At 35.5% G+C, this 17317-nt stretch overlaps 1 protein-coding gene across 31 annotated transcripts in view; it reads left to right on the top strand.

Annotated features, from left to right (window-relative positions):
• STAU2 (staufen double-stranded RNA binding protein 2) overlaps window positions 1-17317 on the top strand; it is a 311536-nt gene that overhangs the window by 11891 nt on the left and 282328 nt on the right. For 9 of the 31 annotated variants that reach the window (XR_009595067.1, XM_060393806.1, XM_060393805.1 and 6 more), the window contains 2 exons: window positions 12117-12243; window positions 16959-17104. The exons of 13 other annotated variants lie outside the window; for them this stretch is intronic. Coding sequence is in view for 16 of the 18 variants with exons in the window: in XM_060393806.1 (XP_060249789.1) it covers window positions 12204-12243; window positions 16959-17104 (186 nt within the window). In the remaining 2 variants the exon portion in view is untranslated. The remainder of the gene's footprint in view (window positions 1-12116; window positions 12244-16958; window positions 17105-17317) is intronic. 9 more of the 31 variants (XM_060393809.1, XM_042254327.2, XM_060393808.1 and 6 more) reach the window with 4 other exon arrangements.

Genomic DNA, 17317 nt, shown 5'->3' with positions numbered 1-17317 from the left:
TTATAGAAAGAATAAAGTTGTATCAAGGTATACTGTAAAGTGTAAAGCCAGAGTTTGGTCATTAAGAAACAAAAGGTCTCAAGTTTAAGGGATAGTGATAGTATCCCACAGGTCTGTTGTGAGGAATAATTGGGATAACAAAGGCCAGATGCTTAGCATTTGTCCTAGTACTCTTGTTAACTTCTGTTAAAATTACTATGACTGGTATTGTTGCTATTGTTGCTCTGGAGATTGTTGAGAAAGGAGGGCAGATGTTTAAGTTGGTCATTAGAGTAAGTAATTGTTTGGGGGAGTGAAGCACTTGAATGTTTCTCAAGGCAGGTCAGCTACAAGTGCGCTCCTCTTTCTTACCATATGCCCCAGAACTGTCCTTTTCACTTAAAAGCTGCTGGTACTTACTCTTAGTTATTTTTCTTTAAAGTCTGGCTTTGGAGTAGGGTCTACAATCTGCCCATCCCTGTTTAAAGTCATAGGATGCAGTTTACAATTAGGGGATTAAAAAAAGTAGTAATCACAGGGAGGTTAAAATGTTTAAGGAGGATTTTGGCTTTCTGCCGTGCTGACATAACAGAATTAGTCCTCTGGATAGCCAGCTTCCGAGGTAGCCCCCAGTGGTCTCTGCCACCCTTGGGTTAACGCTCTGTCAGGTCTGGCCAGTAGAATGTGGTGGAAGTGATGGATCGTTTCCAAGGGTGGGTTATAAAAGACATTGTGGAAGACTTCCCTGGCAGCCCAGAAGACTGTGCTTCCTCAGAGGGGGCACAGGTTCAGTTCCTGGTAAGAAGCTAAGATCCTACATGCTGCGGAGTGTGGCCCCCCAGAAGAAAAAAAGCTTCTCTTCTCTCTCCCTCTGTGTCACCCTGCATTGCTCACTCTGAGAGTAGTTAGCTGCCACGTTGTGAATAGCTCACTGGAGAGGCCCACATGGTGAGAAATTGAGGTCTCCTGCCAACAGCTAACAAGGACTGAAGCCTTTCGCTTACATTGTGTGACTGAGCCTTCTTGGAAGCAGGCCTTCTAGCCCTTGTGAAGCTTCCACCCCAGAGACTGCTGGCCCACCAGCATCTTGACTGCAGCACCATGAGAGATTCTGAGCTAGAACCACTAAGCCAAGCTTGTCCTTGATTGCTGAACTTTAGAAAGTAGATTTTAAAAATGCTTATTTTTTAAGCCACTAAGTTGAGGGTAATTTGTTATGCAGCAATAATATACTTTTTCTGCTTAAAAACTTGAGAGCATGTGTGTGTGTGTGTGTGTGTGTGTGTGTGTGTGTGTGTGTGTATGTGAACAATGGTTTTTAGACATTGGAATGCAGGTAGCAACAGACTGTGATCCCTGAGAGAAGAGAAACAAATGGAAGTAAGCCCTTTGATTGCAGTAGTTTATGACAGAGCCTAGAGGTTGTTTGCATGCTGCAGTAGGAGGAGAAGGAATCAAAAAAGAACCACATTTTGCTGGGATTAGGAAACAAAGATAAGAGTTTGGGAAGGCCAAGGTGGTTAGAATTGTAGGTCAGAGTACCAGAGAAAGGGAGCTGTGGGGGGAGGTGGCAGATATATAATTAAGAGTACACTTAAGCATATATGCATTCTAGAGTGCTTCAGAGGGTTCTTCTTGAGCCTTTGGCTCAGTTCTGATCTGTAGATGCGTGACAAGACCATATCAAAGTCAGCGAAAGAAGTACTGGAGAGTAGTAAGAAAAGAATTTCTGGAGCCCACATGAGGCTGGGAATAGTCTGTGTTTCCACTGTCTAGTTTATAAAGACCTTGTAATACATAGGGTATTGGAAAGTCTTCGGAAGACTCCAGGTGATCTCAAATAATTTAACTGTGCACCACAACAAAGTCCAAAGCTATACAGAGGAATGCCACACAATCCAGAACCTAACATGTAAAATTCACAATGTTTGTCATCCAAAATTAAAATGCTTGCCTCACCTTGAATAAGGGACAAAACATCTAGACAGAAGGTCACTAAGGACACAGAGGACTTGAACAGCACTATAAACTAATTAGACCTAATGGACATATAAAAAGCATTCAGCAACATCAGGATACAGATTCTTACCAAGTGCACATAAAGCATTCTCCAGGAATAGGCCATGTGTTAGGTCACAAAACAAACTTCAGTATGTTTTGAAAGATTGAAACCATACAGAGTATCTTCTCTGGTTACAGTGGAATAAAGCTAGAAATCAATGACAGAATACCAAAAAAAAAATCACAAATATGTGGAAATTAAACAACATACTCTTATTAAACAGCCTACAGATCAAAGGAGAAATCCTAGGGTAATTAGGCAAATAATTAAAGACAAATGAAGGCTGTATATTGTCACCCTGCTCATTTAACTTATATGCAGAGTACATCATGCGAAATGCCAGGCTAGATGAAGCACAAGCTAGAATCAAGATTGCTGGGAGAAATAATTAGTAACCTCAGATATGCAGATAATACCACCCTAATGGCAGAAAGCAAAAAGCCACTAAAGAGCCTCTTGATGAAGGTGAAAGAGGAGAGTGAAAAAGCTGGCTTCAGACTCAGCATGCAAAACACTAGGATCATGATGTCCAGTCCCATCACTTCATGGCAAACAGATGGGGAAAAATGAAAACAGTGATAGACTTTATTTTATTTGGCTCCAAAATCACTGTGGACAGTGTCTGCAGCCATGATATTAAAAGACACTTGCTCCTTGGAAGAAAAGCTATGACAAATGTATACAGTGTATTAAAAATCAGTGACATCACTTTGCTGACAGAGGTCCATATAGTCAAAGCTATGGTTTTTCCAGTAGTCATGTACGGATGTGAGAGTTTGACCATGAAGAAGGCTGAGGTGCCGAAGAACTGATGCTTTTGGACTGTGGTACTGGGCAAGACTCTTGAGAGTCCCTTGGACAACAAGGAGATCAAACGAGTCAATCCTGAAGGAAATCAACCCTGAATATTCATTGGGAAGACTGATGCTGAAGCTCCAATACTTTGACCGCCTGATGTGAAGAGCCAATGCATTGGAAAAGACCCTGATGCTGGGAAAGATTGAGGGCAGGAGGAGAAGAGAGCGACAGGATGAGATGGCTGGATGGCATCACTGTTTCAATGGACGTGAGTTTGAGCTAACTCCGGGAGAGATTGACAGGGAAGTCTGGTGTCATGCAGTCCATGGGGTTGCAAAGAGTTGGATATGACTGAACGCCTGAACAACAAAGACAAATGAAAATAAAAATACAGTGTACTATAACTTATGGGCTTCGGTAAAAGCAGTGCTCAGTGGGAAATTTATAGCAGGAAACACCTACATTTAAAAAGGACAATCTCAAACAAATAACCTAACTTTTCACTTTAAGAAAACCAGAAAAAGAGTAAATTAACCCAAAGCTAGCTGAAGAAAGAAAATAATAAAGATTAAAGTAGAGATAAAATAGAGAATGGAAAGCAGTATAGAGAATCACTAAAACTAAAAGTTGGTTCTTTGCAAAGATCAACTAAACTGACAAGCTGGACTGACAAAAAGAGCAAAGATGCATATAACTAAAATCAGAAATGAAAGTGGGGGGGGACATTACCATGACCTTAAAGAAGTAAAAGAATTATTAGAGAGTACTATGGCTTATAGTACAGCTGTATGCCAACAAATTGGATAACCTACATGAAATGGACAGATTTCTAGAAACACAGATTACCAAAACAGACTCAAGAAGAAATAGAAAATTTCAACAGACCTATTAGAAGTAAACAGATTGAATCAGTTTTTTTTTTAATCCCTCCCAAAGACAAGTCCAGAACCAGATGGCTTCACTAATGAATTCTACCAAACATCTAAAGAAGAATTAACACCAATCCTTCTCAGACTTTTCCAAAACATAGGAGAGAAGGGAATACATCCTAATTGATTCTATAAAACCAGTATTACTCTGATATCAAAGCCAAAACAAAGGCACCATGAGGAAGAAAAAACTGCAAATCAGTATTCCTTATGAATATAGGTGGAAAAGTCCTCAACAAAATGCTAAGAAACGAAATCCAACAATATATTTAAAGGATTGTATACCACAGCCAAGTGGAATTTACTCTAGGAATGCAAGAGTGGTTCAACATAGGAAATTCAAGCAATATAATCCACTACATTAATAGACAATGGAAGCCCACACCACACACAGATGATCACTTGATAAAAAAAAAAGAAAGCACTTGATAAAATTCAATACCTGTTCATAATAGAAACACGCAAAAACTAGGAATAGAGGGGCACTTCTTCAACATGATAAAGGGCATTTATGGAAAACTCACAGGTAGCATCCAATTTAATGGTGAAAGACTAAAAAGTTCTTATATTCAGGAACAAGGCAAGGATGCCTGTTCTTACTACTGGTTCAGCATTGTACTGGAAGTAATTGCCAGAGTAACTAGACATGAAAAAGAAATAAAAGACATCCAAATCTGGAAGGAAGAAGTAAAACCATTTCTATTTGCGGATGACATGTGCCATGTATATAGAAAATCCCAAAGAGTCTATGAATACAAAGGAAAAAAACAGAGCTAACGAATTCAGAAAAGCTGCAGTACAAGATGATACAAAATACAGTTCTGTTTCTCTATACCAGTAGTGTAGAATCCAAAAAAGGAAATTCAGAAAACAGTTCCATTTCTAACAGCATCCAGAAGCATACAGAAATTGGAAGACCTGTACTCTGAAAACTATATAACAGTGTTGAAAGAAATTAAAGAAGACTCAAGTAAATGGAAAAATATTTTTTGTTTATGGATTGGAAGACTTAGTATTGTTAAGATGGCAGTACTATGCAAAATTGTCTACATATTCAGTATAAAGTCTGTCAAAATTCCAGTGACCTTTTTTGCAGAACTCGAAAAACTGATCCTCACTTGCTTATAGAATTGCAGTGGGCCCAAATAGCCAAAACAGTCTTGAAAGAGGACAGAGTTGGACGACTCCTACATACTCCATTTCAAAACATACTGTAAGTCTACAATAATCAAAACAGTGTGGTTCTGGCGTAAGGAAAGAGGACCAATGGAATAGAATTGAGAGGCTAGAAATGAGCTATTACGTATATGACCCACTGATTTTTGAGAAGATTGCCCCAAAACACACAGCGCAAGAAAGAATAATATCATCAATAAATAACAGTTCCAAGACAACTGGATATCTGTATGCAAAAGAATAAACATGGACCCCTATTTCACCCCACATACAAACATTAACTCAAAATGGCAGTGATATAAGAACTATAATTCTTGTAACTCAATAATAAAAAGAAACCCAACTGAAATGGGTAAAGGACTTGAATAAATAGTTCTCCAAAGAAAATGTACAAATGACCAACATGTATGTGAACAAAAATACTCAGCCTCATTAGTAATTAGGGAAATGCAAGTGAAAACCACCATGAGTATCCTTTCTTGCTCTCTAGGATGGCTGGAATCAGAGAGACCAACAATAACAAGTGTTGGTGGTATTGTGGAGGAAGCAGAACACTTGTACTATACTGGTGGGAATGTAAAGTGTTTTATTTTCTGTAGAAAATAGTTTGGGGTTTCTTTAGAGTGTTTAACATAATATTGCCATGCAATTCCACTCCTAGATATATACCCCAGAGAATTGAAAACAGTTATTCCAATATATGCACACACATGTTCATATTAACACTATTTATAATAACCAGATGGTATAAGCAGCCCAAATGGATGGATGAATGGGTAAACAAATTGTGGTACATACACACCATAGAATATTATTTATCTGTAAGAAAAGATGACATACTGATACATGGTGTAATGTGATGCTCCTCAAAACCCTTTTGCTAAGTGAAAGGAGTCAAACACTAGAGTCACATATTATCCGATTCCATTTACATGAAATAGCTAGAATAAGTAAATCTATAGAGACAGAGTGCAGATTGGGGGTTGCCAGGTCCTGGGGGGTAAGGAATAAAGAGGAATAACTGTCTAGTGGGTATGGAGTTTATTTCTGTGTGATGAAAGCATTTTGAAACTAGGTAGAGGTGGTGGTTGCACGACATTGTGGCTGTACTAATGCCCCTGACGTCTTCACTTTGCAATGGCTAATTTGATGTTATGTCAGTTTCATTTCTATTAAAAAATTAAAATGCTTGCAAAGAAGCGTGAGAATATAACCCATAACTAGGGTAAAAAAATTAATCTCTAGAAAGAGACCCAGAAATGACAAAGATGATTGATTCAGCAGATAAAACTGTAAAAAGATTTGCTACTAATAATGCTGTCAATGTTCAGGAAGGTAGAGGAAAATAGGAAAATGATGAGAATATAAATCAAAGGTATGAGAGTAGACTTAAATGGGGATTATAGCAATGAAGAATGCAATATCTGAAGTAAAAAATACTTGATGGAATTAATAGCAGACACTAAGAAGAAAAGGTGAGTGAGCTGGAATATGTAGGGAATAGCAACTAACCAAAATGAAGCGAAGAGCGAAAAGACAGAAAAAAAATGAACAGAGTGTCTGTGAGCTGTTGGATAACATCACACATCTAAGATAAATTAGTTAGATGTTCAGGAGAAGGAAGGGGGAACAGGAAAATATTAGACCAAATAATGACTTTTCCCCTGGAGAAGGAAATGGCAACCCATTCCAGTATTCTTGCCTGGAAAATCGCATGGACTGAGGAGCCTGGTAGGCTACAGTCCATGGGGTCGCAAAGAGTCAGACACGACTGAGCGATTTCACTTTCACTTTTCAATGACTTTTCCATTAAATATTATGGAAAAACCCAAACCAACTTTTTGCCAATCCAGTGTAAACTTCATAGCTGTGTAAAACTCAGTGAATCTGATTTGAAAGAAACAATATTCAAGTGACTAAAAATCAGTGATAGTAAAGAGAAATCTTCAAATCAGTCAGGGGAGAAAAAAAGACATTATATATAGAGAAATAGAGATAAGGATGACAGAGTTTTTGTTGGAATGTACAAGCCAGAAGAGTCAGGTGACATTTTAAACATACCATAAAATACTTGTCAAGCTTTGGATTCTGTTCCCTCTGAGAATGTTTTCTGAGAAGAAGTGACTTGTTGTACAAAAGAGCTTACTACAAAACAGACTCACAGACATAGAAAACAAATTTATGGTTACCAAAGGGAAAGGTAGGGGAGGGATGAGTTAGGAGTTTGGAATTAACAGATGCATGCTACTATGTTTAAAATAGATAAATAAAAAGGACCTACTGTATAACACAGGGAACTGTATTCTATATCTTGTAATAACCTGTAATTGAAAAGAACCTGATGAATATATGTGTATATTTTTTATATATAACTAAATCACTTTGTTGTACACCCCAAATTAACAGAACATTGTAAATCAGCTATACTTCAATAACAATATATTCCAGAGGAAATGAAAAAGGAGTGACTCTTTTGTTTAAAATTTTTAAATTACTATAAAATATTCAGTATATAACACAGAACTTAACATTTTAACTATTTTTAAGTCTTGTTATAGAGTTGTTAGGTTGTATCTGACTCTCTTGTGACCCCATGGACTGTAGCTCACCAGACTCCTCTGTCCATGGGATTTCCCAGGCAAGAATACTAGAGTGGGTTACCATTCCCTTCTCCAGGGGACTTTCCCAACCTAGAAATTGAACCCACATCTCCTACACTGGCAGGTGGATTCTTTACCACTGAGCTACCAGGGAAGCCCATTTTTAAGTGTGTAGTGACATTAAGTATAGGAACAGTGTTATGTAACCATCACCATTATCCATCTGCAGAAATTTTGATACTCCCAAACTGAAACTCTAGACCCACTAAAACACTAATTCCCCATTCTTCAATCCATCAGCCCCTGTCAACCACCATTCTACTTCTGTCTATGAATTTGACTACTCTAGATATCTCATATAAGTGGAATGGTACAATGTTTGTCCTTTTGTGACTGGCTTATTTTACTTAGCATAATGTCATTTATGTCATACCACATGTCACAATTTCATTTTTAAGGCTGGCTAATACTCTATGTGTATATCACATTTTGTTCATACATTCATCTGTCAATAGATATATGGGGTATTTCCACCTTCTGGCTATTGTGAGTAGTACTGCAGTGAGCATGGGGGTGCAGGTGTATGTTCACATGCCTGCTTTCTGTTATTCTGGGTGTATATCCAGAAGTGAAATTGCTCAATCCTGTGGTAGTTCTCTGTTTAATGACTGTTTCCCATAGTGGCTGCACCATTTCACATTCTCACTAATAATAAATAAGAGCTCCAAGTTCCCAACATCTTCACCAGTGCTTATTTCTCTCCTTTCTTCCTCCCTTCCTTTTTCCCTCCCTCCCTCTGCTCCTTGCTATTGGCCATAGTACTAGATATGAAGTGACATCTTAGAGTTTTCATTTGCATCTTTGATATTAGTGATGTTTAATGTCTCTTTATTTGCTTGTTGGCTTTTTGTATGTCATTGTTGGAGAAATATCTATGCAAATACCTTACCACTATAGGAAAAATTTTAAAGAATGTCCTTCAGGCAGCAGGAAAATGCAAAAGATGAACAAAGAAAAAAGCAGAAATGGTCATTACTTGGGTAAATGTATAATCTTTTTGAAAGGTAATTTATTATTCAGAGAAAAATACTAAGCTATTGTGAGGCTTAGAGCACACAGAAAAGTACAGTGCATAGTAACAGCTTGAAGGTTGAGGGAGAAATGGAAGGATATTGTTAAAGATTTTAATGCCCTTCATTAGGTGGTACAGTATAAAGGTAGATAAGATATATGTCATAAACTCTAGCAGTAAAATAGCAAAACAAAAACTTATAGCTAATAAGCCAAAGCAGTAGATAGAATCGAATATATAAAATAATTAAGTCAACGGAAACCATGAAAAGATGAAGGGACCAAAGACCAGATGGGAAAAATATAATAATATGATAGGTTCAAACCTAATTATATTGTATAATCCCATTAAATGTAAATAGTGTTTGCTTTAGCAGCACATGTAAAATTAGAATGATACAGAGATGTACAAAGATGACACATAAATTTGTGTGGTGTTTCATATTTTTAAAAAAGTAAGTAGTGTTAAAAAACATCCTGATTTGAAGGCTGAAATTGAATTAAAAAGCAAGATCCGACCATGTACTTGCCTGTAAGAAATAGTAACTGTAAACACAAATAGATTAAAAGAATGGAAAAAGAAAGTAATACACTGACTTAGTTGAAAGAAATTTGGACTGGTTTTGTTAGTATTACAGTAGGTCTCAGAGCAAGGAATATTTCCTACCTGGGCTAAAGAAGATCATTTCATAACAATAAAGGGATCAGTTAATTAAGAGGACTATTAGTGCTAACCGTTTTGTTGTTGTTGTTGCTGTTTAGTTGCTAAGCTATGTCTCACTCTTTTGCAACCCCATGGACTGTAGCCCACCAGGCTCCTCTGTCTATAGGATTTCCCAGTAAAGAGTACTGGAGTGGGTAGCCATTTCCTTCTCCAGAGAATCTTCCTGCCCCAGAGTGTGAATCCAGGTCTTCTGCACTGGCAGGCAGATTCTTTGTCACTGAGCCACTGGCACCTAGTAATAGAATTTCAAACCAAACAAAGCAAAAATTAATAGAAATTCAAGGAAACACTCACAGTTATGGTCAGAGATTTCAGTGATCCCTCTCAATAATTGATGTAACAAATTGACAGAAGAAAAAGTTTCAAAGATGTAGTTGACTTGAATAACACTGTCAACCAATTCGACCTGGCTGCATTTACAAACCACTTTATACAAGAAGGTCAGGATACTCATTTGTTCACAAGTTCATACAGAACATTTACCAAGATATACTGTATTTTGGGCCATAGAACAAATCTCAATAATTCAGAAGGAATCAACTCCTAAAATGAACCTTCTCAGATAACAGTGCAATTGAATTAGAAATTATTAATAGAAATATCCTTGGAAAATCTATAATATTTGAAAATTAAATAGCATCTTATAAGTAATTCATGATTAAAAGAAGAAACAAAAGGGGAAATTATAAAGTATTTTACATTGAGTAAGAACAGAAACACAATATATTAGATGTTGCTAAAACAGTACTTAGTTGGAAATCTGTAGCTTTAAATATTTATATTAGAAAAGAAGAAAGATCTCAAATAAATGACCTTAGTTTCCATCTTAATGATGTAGAAAAAAGATTAATTAATTCTAGAGGAAGCAGAAGAAATAATCTGAATAGCTATGTATGTATTAAAGATACTAAAGTTGTAGTTAAAAGAAACTTCCCACAAAGAAAACTGTAGGTCCAGTTCACCTATTGGACCAATTGGTGAATTTACTATATACTGTAGGAAGAGATAATATTAGTTCTACACCAACTTTTCAAAAATATTTGAAGTGGAAGGAGTGGTTTCTGAAGATTCCAGTGTCAGCATTACTGAGATACAGAACCAGGCAGTAGGTTCTGGAATAGGAATAAAAGAAAGTCCTAATAAACAGATGTGACCTGATTTTCTCTGTAGAAAATCTGATGGACTCTTACTAGACCTAATGAATAAGTATAGTAAGATTGAAGGATACAAGATAAATATGCAAAAATTGATTGTGTTTCTATACACTAGCAAGGCTTCCCAGGCGGCACAATGGTAAGGAATCCACCTGCCATTGCAGGAGACACAAGAGACGCAGATTTGATCCCTGGGTTGAAAAATTACATTGACTGGGTAGCCTGATGGGCTGTAGTCCATGGGTTTGCAAAAGAGTCTGACATGATTGAGCACACGCAGCAGGGAACAATCTTAAAAAAATACTATTTAAAAATAGTATAAAAATATGAAATATTTATGGATAAATCTAACAAAGTATGTTAAAGAATACTGAAAGCTATAAAATACTGCTGAAATGAAAGGATACCTAAATAATTGAGATCCATTTGGTCCTCATTATTCATGGATTCTGTGTTTGTGAATTGGTCTATTTGCTAAAATTTATATGTAATCCCTAAATAATCCTTGCAGTGCTTTTGTGATCATTTACTGACAAGTGCAGAGTGGTGAAAAATTGAGTTGCCCTGCGTGCACAATCTGAACTGGCATTGAACAAGATGACAGTCTGCTCTCGTTTCAGTTCTCCTGGCATAAGCAAGTGTCCTTTCCTTGGTTTATTTAGTGCCACGTTTTATTTTTGTGTTTTTTGGTTGGTGATTTAGCTATTTAAAATGGCCCCCAAGTGCTTTGTAGTGTCTTTAAGCACAGGAAGGCTGTGATATGTCTTATGGAGAAGATATATGTGTTTAGCTAAACTTCGTTCAGGAGTTATTGTTGGCTTTGAGTTCAATATTAGTGAGTTCAACAGTATATATTAAGTAAGGGATCTTTAGCTAGATAAAACACACATAAAACAAGGTTAGTTATTAATTGACTTTAAAAAAATGTGATACCCAGATGTTTACAGGAAACTAACCTTTTATTTCCCCAGAAGCCATGACTCAGTATTTAATAATTCACTGTTTTGCAGGAATGTTAAAAAACATAGCTATCATTGAGATGTCATCTCAATAATGAAACTTGACTATATGTCATGTACATGGATTGGAAGCCTCAGCTTTGTTAAAATGTTGATTTTCACCAAATTAATCTATAGATCAGTATATCCCATCATGATTTTTAGGTTTCTTTCTAGAAGTCTTCTATGTTGCAGGATTTTGACATACATTTAGCCAAGTTTTCTTGTGCTTTTGTCATATTTTTATATTCTTCACTTGAATGCATTTGGAATTAATTTTTCTGTCTATTTGAGATAGGGACAGAGGAGCCTGGCGGGCTATAGTCCAGTGGCGTCAAAAGAGTCAGGCGACATAATGACTAAAGTACCACCACAACCATATGAGATAGGAACTTTAAATTTTTCCTAATTGACAGGCAATTCTAGTACAGCAATTTGATCCTTGAGTGGTGATTTTGCTTGAACAGCCTTAGGTTACAGTCTGATGTGAAGTTATAAGCTATGTTTTAGTTGCAGCTATGGACAGACAGTTACGTTTCTCTTAGAGGGCAGGACTCTGTGGAAGGTAAATTCCTTGTTCTTTTTTGACTCTATTTTCTTTCTTTTTATTTTACCTGGGAATTAGGGTGAGCCCCTTCCAGTAGCAGGGAATAGGGAGAGGGGAGCCAGCAGCGAGACATAGACTGTGTTCAAGTCATTTTCTGTACCTGTGATGGACACGGATTCTTCTATGGAGAGACTTGCCTTGGCAGGTGAGGTTAGCCTATGGCTTGCTAGCATCACTTCAGCTGTAATTTAACTGCCTTAAAAATGGTGCTACTCTTGAGTTCTGGCTTAGGCAACTTTGGGTATTTTGGTGGATTCTGGTCACATATTTTTTTCTGCTACATCCTACTCTGCTTTCTACATTCTGCCAGTGATCTGCTTGCATTTTCCAGAATGTGATGTGTTTAATGTGCTTTCTTCTGCATGTGTGCTCTGGAAAAGCTCTGCCTCTTTCTCTTTCCCTCCCTCACTAACTTGGTGAATGCCTGCTTTCCTTAACTAATGTAATGTGATCCAATCACACCCCTTGAAACCTGCCTTTCAACACCCCTTCACCTAAGGAGCCCCTTTAAAGCCTCATCTTAGCACCTGCCGTGTTGTAGTCGAGCGAATTTGTTTCTTCTCTGTGTGTGTGTTTCTCACAGACTCTGAACTCCTTTGGAACAAGTATTCTTTGCCTGTTGATTGAAAACTGTAAACTGTATTATTTTGGCATATTTTGAAGATCAAGTCCAAGAGAGTTTAGGACATTTTATTAAGTATAGAAACAATCTGTCTCAAAAAGTAGGGTAGGCCTTTGTTTTGCTGAGTGTGCAGATCCTGATGTTACAGCTGTTTTACCAATGTAACTTGTCAAAGTTACAGAGAGTTACATGTAAACAAACTTTATATCCAAGGTAAACTCTTCCCTAACAGAAATATGAGAAATCTTACATGTAATGTATATCACACTTGGGGATTTTTCAGTGGAAGCAAGCTTAATATGTTCCAGTAAGTCAGTGGAAAAATAATAGCAAATGCATGCTTTTTATAGAATACTAAAGAAGTATAATAGTATGAATATAATCAGCTTATCCTAACAAACATTTTAACTCAGAATATTTTAGCTTAGGAAGCCATGAAAAAAGTTTATGGAATCATATCACTGTATTCATTTTCAGTGATAGTGTGCTAAAGATTATTTATATGCAGAGTAATAATGGATTCTTATTGTTAATAGTATCTTACATCATTTGATTCAACCAATATACTATAATCCAATAATACAAAAACAATTATTATTTCTATTTCACTGTCCAGGAAAGCGAGATTTAGTTACTTTCTCAACGTTATCTGTAGAAGTCGGTCAATGGCAGAGATACCCAAAACAGGCTCTTAGACTTTTAAGTATATGGCGTTTGTTCTCTCAGAAGCAAAGTTTTAAAATTGTGAAATTCATTGTCACTGATTTTATTTACTTCTAAGTAGGTATCTACTATTCCAGCCACCAAATTGAATTGAAGCTTTCTTCAGACTCTTGAAAACATATACTTATGCAACAATGTGTGTGTATATATATATATTTCTCACTTTTTATACTGTTGACTTTTCTAAAAAATAATAAGTAAAGTGTATGGATATCAACTTTTATAGACCATTTTATAATTTTGTAGGTATTTAATCAAAATTTTGGTTTAATTTTTTATTACTGCTTTGTCATTGAACTCTGTTAGTATTGTTAGTATTGTTAGTAAGATTTCTGATTGAATGCAGGAACAACTATGGAAAATAAAGTTTTAATCATTTTGTAAAATAAAATCTGAACCAGAACTAATTATTTTTAAATTTACTAACTAAACATTTGGACTTCGAAGTTTTATTGATCTTACGTGTATTTTGCACATCTTTCACACCAAAACTTAAACCTTAAATCCATTATTGGATTCCATTAATGGATTCTGTGAATCCATTATTGGATTCCATTAATGGATTCTGTGAATCCATTATTGGATTCATGTCATTTTTATGAAGCAGAAAGTTAGAATGAGTGGAATATAAGTTTTAGTGCCATGTTGTTATCATTTTCCTTTAAGGAATTTAGATCAGATTTTCTTACCAAACAGAGCTAAGTTTATGGAGCTATAAACATATTTAAAACACATTTAAACATGCTTAAATCTGGTGCTGTTACTTTTTATACTGTAAAATCATCACATTATTCTTGCTATGATCTTAATATTTTTTGTATCATAATAGATAAATATGCAGCATTGCTGAGTTACGAAAATTGTCATGGTAGCAGTATGAATGCTGTTTTAGTATTATGCGAAATAACTCATTTTTACCGGACTTAAATATTTTCTCATCTTCATTCTTCTTTTGCTTTTTGATTTTCAGATAGCTGTGTGATCTGTTGTACTTTAGTATTTAACACTATGGTATGCAAGGACCAAAATTTGACTATAGTCCCAGATCACTTTGTATTTTATGTAACAACTGACTTCCTGGCACAGAAATGTTTATAAATGCAGATTTCCTCAACCTTTCTTGACTAATAGTCTTTGCCTTTTTTGTGGTGTTCCTTATTTGTTTATTTTTGCTTTGCAAGCCACTTAGAATAGTTTAATTGTAGAATTAACTGTCAACTGTATTGGTCCTACAGTTGGTTGCTTATATTCTTTTTTTTTTAACTTATGCCTTACTAGGTATTTGTGTAGTATTGTTATAAAATAATTTCTTAATAATGATTGTGATCAAGTTATTATACCAAATTATTAGTCCTGTAAAGGGTATTAAGAAGTGAATTTAAAGTGTTAAAGTGAAAAGTGAAGTCGCTCAGTCGTGTCTGACTCTTTGTGACCCTATGGACTGTAGCCCACCAAGCTCCTCAATCCATGGGGTTCTCCAGGCAAGAATACTGGAGTGGGTTGCCATTTTCTTCTCCAGGGGATCTTCCCGACCCATGGATTGAACCCAGGTCTCCCGCATTGCAGGCAAATGCTTTAACCACTGAGCCACCAGGGAAGCCCCCAAAAATTAAAAACTAAAAAAGTACATTAAAATGTAGACTATTTTCTACATTAAACCTTGTCATAGAAAGTTTATAGATGAAGTTCCTAAAATCAGCTATTTCCGTTTATTTAATGTATTCTTTATATATTGTGACTCCAGTTTAATTGAGCAGGAAGTAATCTATTTGCATGTTTTATGCTTAGGTTTTTTGTTTACTTTTATTATTTGGCCATGCCCTATGATATGTGGGACCCTATTTCCCCAACTAGGAATTGAACCCCCGCCTAGCTTTGGAAGGCAGAGTTTGAGCCACTGGGCTGCTGGGGAAGTCCCTATGCTTATGTTTTAAAATGGGAGGTGAAAGAAAAACTTAAAAAGCAGTTAAATATGTCTGTAAATGAGATGAAGGAAAAATATAGGATAAGATACTATAAAAATATTCTGAAGCTGTAATTGTGGTAGAATTTAAAGTACTATGTATTTAAAAATTGTAACCTTGTAACAACCTGAGTGTTAGTTAAGTGGAATATATTTATTACTCTTATTTTATAGATAAAGGATAATAGGCTTAGTAAATTTAAGTAAAAATAATTAAGACATTTCAGATTAGGGGAGAGTTTTTAAGGTAGTAACGTCACAGACCACAAAAGAAAAGATTGATAAATATTATACTTAAAATAGTCAGGATAAAAAAGGATAGAACTAGTTCCCAGAAGAGGAAACCCAGATAATCAACAGTTTTGTCAGACATCAGTTTGTCAGAGATGAAAATATCTGACCATACTACCCATTTTCAAGGTTGGAGGGAAATAGTAATTACCATGCTGCCGAGAGAAGGTCATTTGGTACAGTCATTTTTAGTGATGTTTGGAGTAGTGTAACTTTAACTTGTAAGAGTGAGAAATTGAAGACAATCTATTAATAAAAGTCTTCTGTCAGTAAGGAGGGTTAAAACATGGCTAGAAAAAAAAACATGGCTAAGATATTGTGATGAAAATTATACATCAGTTAAAAAGTAATACACTGGATCTATGAGTTAATGAACATACTGAAGAGTGAAGAATGTTGTGAAAATAGTACGTCTGTTATATTACTATTTATGTGAACTACAAAACCACATATGCCAAGATTATGTATTTCTTCATGGATATATATGCATGCATATAAATGTATTTTAGAATATCCGAGAGGGATATAGTTTAAATTCCCATAGTGGTAGTTTCTGGAAATGATAAAGGAAACTTAACTGGAATGTAATACTGTTTTTCCTTTTTTTAAAAAGTAAGACTTTAAAAGTAAACAAAATACTAATTTTAATTTGGGTGATAACTGGTCATTTGTTAAATTATTCTAATTTTTTTCCAAAAATTTCATTAAAAAAAAGTTATGGAAAATAATAGTTGGGAGAGCTAGTAATTAAATTTAGGGTTTGATTCCCATGTCTGGAGCTTTTTCAATTTAATACGCTACTTTAGAATGAGAAGGAATAAAGGAAAATTACCTGATAAAACAGTCAGATAAAATTTAGTTATATAGCAATAAGAATTATGTGTTTATGCTAAAATTTCTTGAGAAGAAAGTTATAGGATAAATTAAAAGTTATATAATCTTATACTGTTTTTCAATCTTTAAGCATGCTGTTTCATGTTTATGTGTAGAGAGCAATTTAGGAACTCAGGAAAAAAGTTACCTTAATTTATTGTTTAAAATGTGATACATATTTCTGTTGCATGTAATGGAAATTTAGATGATTTAGATGATTTGAATGATGATCAAATGGTTTGATGATTTGAAATTTAGATGATTTGAAACTTTTATCTAAAATTCATGAAAATAATTTAGTCCAAATATACAATCTGATTTCTATCTGAAAAAGTCAAAACTAGTTTTTCTTCCATTTGTAAAGTCATTCTTCACAAAAACTTTACAGCCTTTTTATTTACAGCTTCTCTCCAAGATAAAATGGCAAACCCCAAAGAGAAAACTCCAATGTGTCTGGTAAATGAGTTAGCCCGTTTCAATAGAGTCCAACCCCAGTATAAACTTCTGAAAGAAAGAGGGCCTGCTCATTCAAAGGTAAGGTTCCGAAGAGAGGTGGTGAGCCATGCTTATCAAATCTGTGAGATTTATCATCTCAGGTTTTAACTGTGCTTTATTTTGGGGGGAGGGGGTACTGGATGGCCTAAAGGCTCTCTTAGTTCTCTTTTAAAAGTATTTTAAAGTCTGTAACTGTATAGCTCATTATGGTTTTCAGAGTTCATTCTGATATAGTACTTCACAAAAGTCTTA

Source organism: Ovis aries, chromosome 9 (assembly GCF_016772045.2).
Source record: "Ovis aries strain OAR_USU_Benz2616 breed Rambouillet chromosome 9, ARS-UI_Ramb_v3.0, whole genome shotgun sequence".
Taxonomy (NCBI): domain Eukaryota; kingdom Metazoa; phylum Chordata; class Mammalia; order Artiodactyla; family Bovidae; genus Ovis; species Ovis aries.
Note: the sequence above shows the minus strand (reverse complement) of the source record. Positions and strands in the feature narration are given on the sequence as shown.